The following is a 14,544-nucleotide window of genomic DNA, read 5'->3' on the forward strand; positions in this document are numbered from 1 at the left end:
AACAGCGGAGGCCTTCGAGGTTAAATATTGCTGAGAGGAAAAGGTGACAGAGGGAAAAGCGCTTTAGGACCGCTCCGTCCTCGGAGGTTTCACAAAAAAATGGAAATTGGAACGATGAATTGACAACCATAAAACCATGTCAAAATGCTCTAAAAATGTAGAGAAAAACTTTCCACAGCCATGCTTGTTGAGTAAGGCTTCATGCTACATTGGTACAAAGTTGGAGTATTTAATCTCATCTTCTGCACAGAGCATTTATACAACTCCTCTGCTCTTGATAGGGAGTACTTTTAATAAGTCTCTCCAGTGCCAGCGTTTTTGTTTTTTTTGTTTTTTTAAGCAGAAAGCATCGCATTCCATCCTGAAGTAGCAGAGCCCATCCCCTTTTTTCCCACACCGCCTTGGAGCAAATAATACGTTTTTGTTTTTTCTAGTTACTTTTCTGGAGCTTACAAAAAGCAGAGCAGCTGAGGCTGAGAGGCCAGAAGGTGCTGCTGCTCTCCCACCGACAGATAACAAGACCTCATTTCACTCCTCCTGTCTCCGTTCCTTCCAAGGCAAAAAAGAAAGTCTTCCTTGCTTTGCTTTGATCGAAAGTGCGAGCGATGTCTCTGAGAGGTGATGTGTGCGTGGTGACGGGCGCCTGTGGATTCCTGGGAAAGAGGCTGGTGAGGCTGCTGCTGGAGGAAGAGGAGACGGCCGAGATCCGACTGCTGGACAAACACGTCCCACAGCAAGTTCTGCAGAGTCTGGAGGGTAACTTTCATTCATTCACACCAACACTCACTCATTCAACCTGCTGCATCACAAAGTCAACAAGCCGCAAACAGCTTTAGTCACAGTTTGCAGGTTTTTTGTGGCTCCAATTCTTTTTTCATAGAGAGTTCTCTATTGTTTTGACAGGGAATTAACAAACAAAATAAGTCTGAATTATCTATAAAATGTGACTAAAAATAGCAGTTTGTTACAGAACAAACAATAGGGGAAATATCACACAAACTGCCATAAAAATCCTCTTCTGGTAGCAAAATAAAGGCAGAGCAAACAAAAGCAGCTTTGAATCATCTTCAGATGATCAACGACTGCTTTAGAAATTCACCGGAAAGACAACCAGCCTTCTGAGGATGAGTTATGGATCCACAGCTCTCAGTCTGAACTCTCAGCTTGGAATTCCTGGATGGCAAATTTCCTGGCTAAAGAGGCATGAGAGCGTCTGGGTTATCGGCACGGCCAGCATGCACGATGAAAGCGCACTCACCCTGAAGGCAGCATGCCGTCTCCTGAACACATCGTTAATCCTCAACGGGTTCAGATTAGGAGCAACAAAACGCTGCGCTTCCAACTTTTGCATGAAAGGACTTTTCTCATCGTTGCCAGAAATGTTTTGATTTGAGGAAGACTCACATGAAGAAGAGCCGTGCACGAGCCAGCTGACATCTTTAATTACAAAGGAATGTGATCCATTTCACGTATATACGTCCAGGATTTTGACCTGTTCTTGTGGCACATTAACTGTTTCTTAATATGACATAATCCCCATAAATGATTGAAATGAGGAAAAACACTTTTGCCAACGCCACAGCGGCACATCTGCTTCCTCGTTTGTGATCAAATTGTGAACTTTTCCCATGATTCCCTGTGTCAGACTGCAGGGGCGGGACGAAACTCAGCGCCTTTGAAGGAGACATCAGAGACTCGGACTTTGTGAGGAAAGCCTGTCGAGGTGCAACAAACGTCTTCCACACCGCCTCCATGATTGATGTGCTGGAGTCGGTGGAGTACAGCGAGATCTACGGAGTCAACGTGAAAGGTGCAGCTGCGAGGCCACTTCCTGTCTTCACAGCACGCCGCTTCACACAAACATAAAGTAAAGACACATATATCTAAACAGTGTTATAGTAATAATTAGGCCCCACAACATATCGCCAATTTATCGTTATCGCGAAATCAAGCTGTGTAATACGCATATCGCAAAAGACTGCAAAAACTAGCAATAAATGGTTACTTTAAATGTGCTAAAACAATCTTATGGCAGCTTGAAGTATTTAAAGAATAAAATAAATCCATTTATGCATTTGACCAATCGGATGGAGCCCTTTTATGTAAGATTTTCGCTTCCTTTAATAGAACATATTGAATATATAACATATAATATCGCGAGTTTTCTTCATATCCTGAAGCCCTAGTAATAATAATAATATACCAATATTATGACAAAAAACAATATGTATAAAAAATAATTTTAAAAGATTCAAAAGAGTTTTCGTTTATGTTAGTTACTCAAGAAATCCTGAAGCAAGCTGCTGTTCCAGAGTGAAGAGTATCAGACTACTTCGCCCTTGTGCTATCTTGTGGGGTCCAGATGACCCCACTCCCAAAGTTAGGAGTAGCATGTTGAAACTACCCTGACTTTAAGCCTGAACTCTGGCTGAAATCCGCCTGAACTTGCTTACTCTGGGTATGTCGGTTCCAAAAGACCGGATATGAGTTGGCGTAATTACGCTCCACTTGGTAACCCTGGGTTAATGCACGTGCACGGCAGGTACATAAAGACATTCTCAATGGATCGCCGATTTCCGGAGTCACCATGGAAACGCGTGGAGAAAAAAAGAGAGCGCTATACTTCAGTGAGACGGAGTCTGAGGTTTTAATGACGGCGTATGAAGATTATACGTCCATCAAAAAAGTAACACGGCTGCATCATCAGACAAAAAAAAGTTTCTGCTTGAAGAAAAAAAACGGACAAAGTAAACGCACGAATTTCTATTTTTCTATTCTATTTTCATTTTGACGCATATATATATATAAATTATCCAACTTAAATGAATTACTTCCATTGGTAACAAGTAATTGGGTTAAATTTATTCAACCTATTTTCTTACGTCTATCCAACTCAATATTTTTTTACAACTCAAATGTACCTATTTATCTAACTAAATGTAATATTACTCCAATTCAATTAAATGTTTTTCCATCTTTATTTATTGTACTTCTTGAACTTTCATTTGTCTAAGTTTGAGCCTGTAGATATTCTAATTTTTAAAACAATAAAATGAATGAAAGAATATGGCATGAAAAATGATAACATACCATTTCTCTGAATTTGACACTAGAGGTAGGATCTTAAGCCCGAGCCCGAGTCAGAATCCGACCCTAAATTCGGGTCGGATTCTGACTCGGGCTTAAGATCACTAAATGACAATCATTACGTCCGGGTCGGGTCGGGCCGGGCTTCTCTCTCGCTGACTTTTTTAATAAATATATTGTAATGGCTGCAAAGAAGTTCCTTAGGCGGGCGGTTGTCAAACAGCTCTTTATTAATCCTGTATGTCAGAACGGTTACCGCACGAACCGAAAGGCACAGCCAGCTTCTTACTCAGAGGGAGAACGTTCACCGAACGCACACACACACACACACACACACACACACAGGTAGACCCCGCCCCCTCCCACCAGTCACCAGCCCACCGTTGATTGACATACACTGCGGTCCAGCAACTGGCAGAAAGAGGGGGGCGCCGCTCTGTCCAAACTCTGGGTCGTTACACTATGTTTATAAAAATGTAGTCTAAAACGATGCGTGGATACTAAACTAAGGAATACTTGATATAAATAAACAATTTGGCTAAAACAGAGAAGGCGCTGTAAGCTCATTCATTGCTGTAGAACTACTACTAAACAAGCGCAGACGCAGAGCCAGGGCACGCGCTGTGCACGTGTGGTGAATGTCATCTTCCCTCCGCAAGCCCGCATCTATTTTGTTTAGGTATCCCTGATATGGAGCAGCAAGAAGTCAAGGATAAACTTAAGACGGGGGAACTGAAAAGGCAAACACGCACCGCCACAGCTGCAGTATTTCTCCGCGTAATGAAGCGAGTGTGCATCAAGATCTCTCTTTCACTCTCTTTGTCTGGCCTCTTATTCTGTGTTCCAGCGTTATTTTGTTGTGCAAATGCATTTATCATGATCATTAAAATATGTAGATTATTTTAACCTTAAGAAATGTTACTATGGGATAAATTGAAATTTCAAGTTTGCTTCCAGCTCAGGCCTGCAAATCAAGTTAATTAGTCGGGTTCTGGCCGTGTTCAGCTTTAATGCCCGCGGGCCTGTGTCAGGACAGGCTGGATTTTTTTAGGCCCAATCTTACCTCTATTTGACACTATGATATTCCTCCGTAGGGGTGGTACATAAACTCAACATCATCTCCCTCCCTCTCACTCATGGTGCAGAAAGAATTAAACATCACAGGACAAATAACTAGCACAATAAAAAATAACACAGTAAAACAGCTTAACAACTAAACACATTTGGTCAAAAACCCACACTTAAACCCAAATCCGTCCAGACAGGCAAAGGGAATGATATCCCACAATTCCTCGCGGTGCCAATCAAACAGCAGCACCAAAGTTACACCTACTTAGTTGAATTAATTTAAATGAAAGTAAAATAACTGTCTGATAACTACGTGTCATTTTTAAGCTGACTTAACTAAAAAATGATTTATCTTAACTTAAGGAAATAATTAAGTTAGATCAAAGTAAAAAGTTTATTTTTCCAACATCCATATGTGGTCTTATCATGGTGGAAAAATTATTATTATAATATATAAAATTGATTATATAGAAAAGTATTATCTGAGCTTTTTCATCCACTAAATCATCTTCAAATGGACATGCCATGCTGCTTCCCCTCTCTGAAAACAAACTAACCTTCAACTAAACCTGCTCCAGACCAGGTTATGTTCAGAGCATGAGTTGCTATGGCAACTTGACCTACCCTGAAACATACCTCCATTTCTGGAACAGAAAGCGGTAGTTGTACACTACTTTAGCTTCAAACTTACCGTGGGAGCTAGCATGACCTGCTTTCTGGAAACCCCCCCTGCTGTTGTGTTTTAACCCAATTGTTTGGACAGGCCTGGCACCAGAACCGGCAGATCTTGTTGGGATAATTGGTCCACCGAAACGTTTTCGCCTTCTGCTTTGGTTTAGCTGAAGTGTGAACAACAGTCGGGGACAATGGTGGGGAATTAAACATAATGTCCTAATCTAGGTTGGTGTGCAGAAGCAGCACTGATGATCACCTCTTTTATTGGCTGCACTCTCACTTTCTTTTTTATGAACAGCAGGTTTTCCAGATGAGGCTTTGTGACTGAGACATGAATCTGTGGCTGAACTCAACGCTAGCACCAAAAGAGGAAAATCACAGTTTGATCCTTTTTCTCATGCTTTTATTGTAAATTTAAAAAAACAAATGCTGTGACCTGCACACTAAAAATAACCCAATTGGGATTTTTTTTTTTATATAGGGACCAACGTTATGCTAGGTTATTTAACTCTGGAAAAAAAGAAAAGAAAAAAAGAAAACTCAGGAAAAAAACACATACATTTAGTTCAATTGAAACCACTGTAACCCAAAAGTGAGTGGTGCTCCAAAATATAACTTAATATACCCCAACATGTATAACCAGAGAATTGGGTTGAAAAAGTAACAAAAGTGTTTTATTATGAGTGTCTTAAATGTTCATGTGCTCGTGGATTTGGACACCATCAGCCGTTGTTGGTTTGTGCAGAGTAATTTATTAACCGAGCCCAAATAAAATAACAGTATCTTGTAGTAAGGATTTCATTATTTATGCAGTTACAACTGACCGAGTTCATGCTCAGACCTTTGCTTCAGTTAGTTTAAAAAACACTACGTGAATATTGTTTCTTTCTTCTTTTACGATGCAAACTCTTGAGGAATTTTCAACGTCTCTTCCGTGTCCCCTTATTGGTAAATTGGCTGAGATTAATTTTAATAAAAACTTTGAATTGTTTGGGAAAATTTAAGAAGAGGGTCAGAGCATGCACTTTTTTTTCCTAAGTTAATGATAAACATGAAGCATGCTCCAAAAACGGTATAGACTTATTCATTTAAAATGTTAAAAGCAGACAAACAAACAACGCCTCTTTTTAGCCTATCATGTGATAGTTGTCTTGTTTTCAGGGTTAAACAAGATCCTGAAGGTCTAACTTCTGTCTGTCCCTGTTCTGCAGGAACGCAGCTGCTTCTGGAGGCGTGCCTCCACGAGAACGTCATGTCTTTCATTTACACCAGCACTATTGAGGTGGTGGGACCAAACCCCAGAGGAGACCCCATGGTCAACGGCACTGAGGACACAGTTTATGACAGCCGTCTCACGTTAAGCTACAGCAAGACCAAAAAGGAGGCCGAAGACAGAACCCTGCAGGCCAACGGTCAGCTGCTCCAAAACGGAGGCCGACTGGCCACATGCTCCCTGAGGCCCGCGTACATCTTCGGAGAAGGCTGTCGCTTCCTGCTTGGTCACATGACTGACGGGATTCGAAAGGGGAACGTCCTGAATCGTCTTTCTGCACGAGAGGCCCTGGTCAACCCCGTCTATGTGGGAAACGTGGCCTTTGCTCACCTGCAGGCAGCGCGAAGCTTAAAAGAACCCCAGAAAAGAGACACAGTTGGAGGAAAGTTTTACTTCATCACCGATGACACGCCCCATTTAAGCTATGCTGACTTTAACTATTGCATGATGTCTCCTTTGGGCTTCAGCGTCCAAGACAAGCTCCAGATGCCTCTGCGCATCTTCTACATAGTCATCTTCTTTCTGGAGGCGCTGTGCATGCTGCTGCGGCCGTTCATACGCATTGTTCCGCCGATGAATCGGCAGCTCCTCACGCTGCTGAACACGACGTTCACCTTTTCCTACCAGAAAGCCAAAAGGGATCTGGGTTATTTCCCCAAATACAGCTGGGAAGAGGCGCGCAGACGCACTCTCGACTGGCTTGCCTCACAGTTGCCCCAACAGAGAGAAACTCTCCAGTCCAATTAGGGTCAAGTCACTGACAAAAAGAAGCAACGAAACCTGTCGATTCGGTAGATTTGACTCCATGCGTAACTGGTTTTAGTAAGTTGATGTCAGATTGGGGATCCCAATGGGGACGGCTTTCAAAGAGCTCTATAGAGCGGGTTCATATTACACTGACTTGGACTGTTTTGAATGCTAATAAAAGGTATGGAAACTTTATTTGTCACTTTGGTCTGGTTTATTGATTCTTATATTTAAGTATGTGAACAAAGAAAAGATCCTCACAGTTCAAAAATGTGAGATAAAACCTTAGATGTAATATTCTAAAGAGGAATCCTCAGCTTAGCGTTGGATCTGCTTCCTCGTTCTGTTCAGGACAGCAGGTCTCTGCAGGATAACACACTTACCTACAGAAGGGCAGGATAATCCCTGAAACCAGGTTTTTCTTATTTTTCTAAAAATTACTATTTTTTTTTAACAAAAAGGAAAAAAAACTAATCCAAGACTTGAGCATCAACTACCATTACAAATTCCTGGAGTTCTCTTAATCGTAGTTAAGTGGACTAAACCTTAAAAACCTGAAGATCTGCCTGACTCATAACCAGATTTCTGCTTCCAGCTGCGGTCTTTGTGAAAATGTTCTATTTTATCTTTTTTGTATAAAATAGCTGTAGGAAACAGTTAAAGGTTTTGCTTTGGTTTAGACTTTGTTTGTTCTGACCTTTATATTTTTCGCTACCTTCACACCTCCCTCAGCAACATGTGTTCAAGCGGCCACCACCAATGGATAGTCTATGTAAACGCACGTTTTGTGCTTCCGTGTTCAAAACTCTGGCCTTCACATAACCTTAACCCTTGTGCTATCTTGTGGGGTCACCTGGACCCCACAAGATAGCACAAGGGTGCTAGTTTCTACAACCATTTTCGGGCTCTCTGTGCAAAACAAGTGGCCATTGAACACGCATTGCAGGTTAAATCTGGCCCATCCTTGACCAACCAGAGGCTTGGATTTGGCAGTGATTAGTTACATTGATGTATGGATGGCGTCCTTTTGTATTTATGGGCTTGCCAGACTTTTGAAAATTGATCATGAAGGAGAAATGAATAATTGTGGGTTGCTGCGGGAATTCTATGACCAAGTTTTTCATTTATGGAAATAAAGCTGTGAAAGAGAAAAAAAGCCTGGAGAAAGACTTTCACCGCTTCAATATTTCACAACAAGCCTCTTGCAACCAGTGACGTGCGGTGAGGTTGATGGCAGGTGAGGCACCGACTCCTCTGGAGTGGGATTTACAATTGCAAGAACTGAATATTTCACCGTTCATTCAACAGCAGGTAACAGCATAGAAGGTACACACAAGAAGATATTTGTCCTATGGAGATTATTTCTTTTAGAACACTCTTCTTGTGTATAAAATTATTTATATGTACTGTAAACAAATTAAAGTAGAATAAAGAACAAATTAAAGAACAGATGTGTTCAGCAAACATTTCATTTTAAATGCTCAGTAACTACTTCTGGTATTTTTCCAACTTCAGGTTCTGGAGCTTTAATGTTATCAAATGTTTTCGGTGAAACTGATCATAAAAATCATTCTGTTAGGCCTAAAATGTAGTTTTCAAATACTTACATTTTTTTCCACTTACTCCCGTGTTATTTTTAAAAAACAAAAAATTGAAAACCATGTTTGGCCTTACTTTTTGGGTCCATGCGCCGATCCTTCTCTACAAAAAGCTCTATGATCTGTTGGAAAAGTCTTCCTTATTTTCCTTTAGTGTAATGATTCTCTTCCTGTCAATGAAGAAAGACTTCCTTAGTCTGTTCTGTTTCTACTCCACCAGTGTAGCTACAAAGCAGCTGTCAGCTCAGGTCTGCCCCCTGCTGGCAAGGCTCGTGTCACCGGCAGCGCTCTGACGGCACGTCTGGTAAAACTGGACCATACAGTCAAACGTGCGACGAAGCTCTGGAGTTTCCACTCCCTATGTGATCGCGCAACACTCAAATTTAGCGATGTTAACCTTAGAAAATGTGCAAAACCTGTCGACTCAACTGACAATAATATTTTCTTAATGTACATGTTTCTATTTTATCACAATAACAGGTGAGACCGAGCCTCACTTGCCTCATCTGACTGCACGTCACTGCTTCCAACTGTAGACGGCAGATGGTAAACACAAGTAAAAGGAAAAAGAAGAAGCCCCTCCCTGTTTTCCCTGTGTGAACACCATGAGCTGAATGCACAGTCAAGAACCTGCGTATAGCTCACTCTTGAACACAGGTGAAGGGCCCGCTTTGTCTGTAGCATTAGAGAGTTTGTCGTTGTTAAAAGAAGACTCCATCAACCCCTTATGGTCTGGTGGAGTTCTGCCATCTTCATGCCATGCGTTGTCTTTACTTTTCAGGCATCATTGAGACTAAACAATTGCTGTGTCCAAATTACCACACTCCTCATTACTTAGTGCCCTGCTTAGGGCGTTTTGTCTGAATGTCCACATCTACAATTCCAAAATCAAGTACCCTGGAAATTTTCCAGAAGTCTTTGCCTAAAACCGGTGGTGTGCATCGATGCTTTCTAGATTGGTGAGTATAGACCACAATGCAGTGCGTGTGAACGATTTGTCATTTGAAAATAATTTATGTAAATGTATATTTTACAAATCCTCCAAGTCTAAATTGTCAAGACCCTGTAGATTCCTATAAAGTCTTTGTAAAATGTTCAAATGTGGGTGATTCTGCAATTATTGAAGAATCTGTGTACCTTGCAGAAAAACAAAAAAAAAACATTTGTGATTTTTGCCAATATAACTTGATACTAAGAGGAACTTTGAAAAATTAAATGATAGAAAATGTATTATATTTGTAAAAATTTTGTTTTTCATTGGTTTTTCTATGTTTCCTTTGTCCCTGGGCTAGATTGTCGATATTAAATCTTTCCCAAAAGTGGTTATAAATGTTGATCCACTTGTTAGTTTTTTGGATTAATTCCACTAAACTATTCAATTAATTCATGTGTTTGTAAGATATGTACGTATTTCATGATTTTTTTCATTAAAAAAACTCCTATTCCTAAGAGTCATTGTCATTTCAATAACACACTACAAATGTACCTTAATAGATTTTTTTCTAAATAGTTGTAGAGTTAAGGCTGATTTCAATTGGTCCATCTGCATCATTTATGACTACCAAAGTTCTGGATGAGCAGAGAAAGCGGGACAAACAACTGAACACAGAGGTGTCAGGACTAACCACTCCTCTGGGAGCCAGTGGTGGGTAGGGGGAACGGACCGGAGACACAACAGAGACAATGTAAACTAACTGAAGGTTGTGAGTCGACTCCCCACCCAATGCAAAGGAGATGCACTGCAGACAGACCAGCGTAAATCCAGGGAAACAGTCACAGCAGTTGTCAAGTGAGAGTACATGGAAGGAGAGTGAAGTTAGCTCTATGGTAGGGAGTCAAACAAGGACAACATCAAAGTAAACATTTGCTAAACCAAGAGTAGGTTTATTGGTCGTCATTTCCAAACAGCTCACATTTCCTCTAAACGTGCAAACAATGTAAGGATTCTGGCCTTTAGTTTGGTTTCAGTTGTGTTCTTGGTTTTGGTCATGTTTTGATTTTTTTCTCTTTCAGTCACTCCAGGGGGTTATTCCAGAAGGCCCGTTTAAACTGCCCTGACTTTAACCCTGAACTCTGGCTCTGAGGGTTAGTTTAGTCTCTTTAGCTGGTTTAGTTTACAATTTACCTATTGAAATGTATGACACTATAAAATATTTATGATTGTATGTTTCCTATACAATTACCGTTATGAAGCCCATCGAGTCGACTGTTATTGTAATATTGTGCCATATAGATAAAATTGAATTGAATAAAAAAATGCTGCTCAAATTTAAATTACTGCTCTTCCTCACAACATATTCCTGTGAATGTGTTCGAGAGCAACTACAGAATTCTTCGGATTTTCCCACCAAGAGCTGCAAAAGTATTCTCCTAGCCACCTTCATCCAACAGAACCAGTCACTGATAGAAATACTCTAAACCTCAGCTGGGAGGATTACTCTGTGTGCTCTACCCAGCATTACTTAAGCTGTGGGGCTTTCTCTGGGGTATGAGGTTCAGAACATTCCTGCAGATTTACCTGAGGGGGGGGGGGGGGGGGGTAGTTTGGATTGAATATAAAAAAACCACAAAAATAATTATAATGCTTACATGTTAGCATGCTGGTTAGATAAAAAAAGCAACTTGTCAGCCTATTTCATTGATTTTCTTTTTAACAGTCACCTTCTACTCCTTTAAAGCACAAACACAAACCATACACAAATGTGCACACACACACACACACACACACACACACAGAGTGGGCAGCCAGGCCAGAGTCCAACTAAACAACAAACAGCCATTCAGCCTGAATGAGGTCATGGATTCACCACCAGGCAAAGACATCCAAACACTTGTTGGCTCGGTGTGAAAGCCCATCTGGGGGGGAATCTCTGAATGTGATGAGTACAAGGGAAAAGACAGGGAAAGGTTTGTTGTGGATTGGGTGAGGCTTAAAGGGGGCTTCTCAGCCTTATTTCGGTACACTCTGGGAATGGTTTGGACCAGTGCAGCCTTGCTTCACATCGTTTCTCTCTTCAAAGCTGAGGTTGTGCTTCGGAGTTGCACAGAGCTGGGATTTCCTCCATCCACCTACTTGGGGGCTAAACAGAGCAGCTGAGAACAGTTAAGAACCAGCTAAACCTCCTTGGCTGCTTTTTTCTCCACTTTCTTCTCCAGAAATGCCTTGGGACCGTACATTCATCTTTTGCACCGTACTGTTGGTCTACACAGTTTCACAGGTGGTGGGTAAGTGGTCTGCTAATGAAACACGTGTCCAATCCAAAGTTTGTTTTTTCTGCACTTGTTCAAATGTCTGGTGGCGACTCAATCAAACATTCAATCCGGGACTGAGCTCCAGTCAGACCAGTGAGTGTTAGCTGCCCCATGACTGCAAAGATCCTCAGGGGACAACTTTGGAGCAAATCTGGCAGGATTTTTGCTGGTCATATCACACTTTTTGATTGTGATAAGTCACACACTATGACTCCCTTTTGTTCAGTCAAGTGAAACATTCAAAAGTGTTTGTTTAACATACTTTTTCAATTAACTGTTCCTCTTTTTAAAACTCCTTACCTTCTGCCTCCAGCACCAGTTTTAGGTGAGCCATAAAGTGTGTCTCTTCTTCATGGAGCCACACGCTGAACTGGTATTTCAAGCTGAGTGGGTAAACAATGGTTCTCTGCACCACTTTGGCTTCATGACGTCAAATCCTGAGGGCAGCAAATGTTAACAAGTCAAGTGGATTCATGGAAACTGTCCTTAAATACTATCATGCATCCAGGTGATATTGTCTTGAAGTTGAATCGTAGGAACGGGATTTAAAAATCTTCTTCCTTGCTTCTCAAAGTGGCTTCATCCATTGGCGTTTCTAAAATATTTCAAAACATTTGCAAGGGTTCCCTGTTTCCTGGTTGGGTCGGACAGTCATTGTAAACTTCTTTCAAAAGTTGGTGAAACCAATCTTTCCCAGGAGTTGTATCGGTTTTCTACCCTTGGTAGAGGGGGTGCTTGGACATCACTGTGAGCAATCAGAAGATGTCTTCTCAGTGCCCTATCCACCAATTAGAACTGCACCCTTTATTAAATACATCCCTTAAGCCTCAACAATATACACTCCAACGCACACACACAAACAACGCATACCTTACACAAGGAAGGAGGGGCCTCTGAACAGATCAACGGGGGGCAGGGCCCTTGGGTGCTGGCTTTCCGGGTCGGACGGCCTTCTCTCCTCGCAGGAAGAGGGATCCCCAAGACCATGAGCCGGGGACCACATCCCAACTGAGCTGGGTAGTGTCCATATCTCTGTGGTGCAGTATTATTGAATATTTTTTTTAAAGAAAACAATTTAAATAGGTGTTAAAATGCTTTTAAACAACTAGTTAAATTGCTTAGAAAACAACCAAAGAAGCTCAAGTTCGATTCGGAGAAAAACAGAAACTTGGTGGTAGCTGGTAGAATTATACACAACAGAAAAGAGAGAAAAAGAAAATCGTGAAAAACCTTGAAACTTTCTTTATTACAGTACACGGGACTACATTCTTGGAGGCTGACACATTCAGCGAAAGCAAACACACACTAGTGAGACAGGGCTGAATACATTTAAAACAGTGAAACGAAAATCGTTCAGCAAAATAAAAAGTGAGATACAAACAAAAAAACCATGTTGTCGACATGTGATCTGATGCTCCACCCCCTTTAGAAACCCAATGAACCACAAAGGCACTAAACAAAGCACCGACTAAAAAGGCGCAGTAAATGACACCACCTCTTTGAACTGCATTCCACCATTAACCGTTTACTGGTTTATAAACTAAGTTTAAGTGAGAAAAAGCATTTGGTAGTGTTACGGAATGGAAGGGAGAGTACCCAGGCGCAGTGAGGATGAGGAGGCAGGAGATTTGCAGGGAAACCAGGGCTTTAATATAACTAAAGACACAAAACCAAAACCACTGCATACGGCAGGCTAGAGGCTGCAGGCTGGAGGCTAGAGGCTAGAGGCTAGAGGCTAGAGGCTAGAGGCTAGAGGCTAGAGGCTAGAGGCTAGAGGCTAGAGGCTAGAGGCTAGAGGCTAGAGGCTAGAGGCTAGAGGCTAGAGGCTAGAGGCTAGAGGCTAGAAACACACTAAACTCTAAACCAGGGAACAACACAATATGGGCAAGCACAGGAGGAAGCGAAAGACAAGACTTAAATACATACAAAGCAACAAGACACAGGTGGAAACACTCAGGATTGATGGGGAAGGGTAAAACTCGAAACAACAACAAAACAGGAAATACTATAAAATAAAACAGGAAATCAAGGAACCAAACACAAAGAGACTGAAACCGTTACAGGTAGATCTCATAAATTTGATGACACACAAAAATCCAGCTTGAATAAACAAGGCTTAAATACCAACAGGTGATGCAGAATGGGTGAAATGAAGTAAGAACTGGCTGACATTAGAACAGTCGGTGTGGTCCCAGATCTTTAAGATGCAGATGATGATTTCATGATTTCAATGATTTCATTCCCTTTCCCTACACTAAAACAAGGAGAAGAACTAAAACAAATGTGACTGTTCAAAGGAAAAACATACATTTTGTATTTACATTTTGCAAGTTACATTAAGAATTTGTAATCAGAGCTCAGAATAGATTGTCATCTGGCATAATTAATCGGAATAAGAGGGAAACATTTTCTAGATGATTAAAAGTGTTTCATGTTGAGAAAAGGCCTGTATCCTGCTCAGATTCTGGTTCCTAAGAATAAGGTTGCAATGAAAGAAGATAGAATTGTTGGTTAGCTGAGGCAAAGAGTGTGAATATTCTTTGAGTAAATCCTCTTTGACACCTGACAGCAGGTCAGACGACACAAACGGCTCATTGTTTGGTGTCAGTTTTCAGGATTGGAAGCTGGTTTGAGTTTCAGAAGAGGCTGGAGTTCTGGTAAAGGACAATATCAGGAAAAACAAGGACAGTTCACAGATGTGTGAAGGGGTTGGTTAAAGGCTTTCACAGCATGAGATTCAGCTGGTTTTCCTGAAAACAGCAGCATACTGACTTGACAAATAGTCTTTCAATTTGAAAGATGAAGGTTATCATGAGTATGCATGTTTAATGATCTTTTGTCTCA

At 41.3% G+C, this 14,544-nt stretch overlaps 2 protein-coding genes across 6 annotated transcripts in view; both read left to right on the forward strand.

The window, feature by feature from the left end:
* Positions 1-436: 436 nt before the first annotated feature.
* hsd3b1 (hydroxy-delta-5-steroid dehydrogenase, 3 beta- and steroid delta-isomerase 1) lies at positions 437-7,042 on the forward strand. Its single transcript, NM_001137565.1, is given in 3 exon segments — positions 437-756; positions 1,646-1,810; positions 6,042-7,042. Coding segments are annotated over 3 exon segments (1,125 nt in total). The 5' UTR covers positions 437-605; the 3' UTR covers positions 6,851-7,042.
* Positions 7,043-11,284: 4,242 nt separating this feature from the next.
* The window catches only part of pla1a (phospholipase A1 member A), a 37,631-nt gene continuing 34,371 nt past the window's right edge, over positions 11,285-14,544 (forward strand). For 3 of the 5 annotated variants that reach the window (XR_013652528.1, XM_020713297.3, XM_020713299.3), the window contains exon 1: positions 11,444-11,673. Coding sequence is in view for 4 of the 5 variants with exons in the window: in XM_020713297.3 (XP_020568956.1) it covers positions 11,607-11,673 (67 nt within the window). In the remaining variant the exon portion in view is untranslated. Of the gene's footprint in view, positions 11,674-14,544 lie in introns of all 5 variants that reach the window. The other 2 variants (XM_011489209.4, XM_078939094.1) reach the window with 1 other exon arrangement.

Source organism: Oryzias latipes, chromosome 21 (genome assembly GCF_053564925.1).
Source record: "Oryzias latipes strain Hd-rR chromosome 21, Olatipes_Hd-rR_3.1".
NCBI lineage: Eukaryota > Metazoa > Chordata > Actinopteri > Beloniformes > Adrianichthyidae > Oryzias > Oryzias latipes.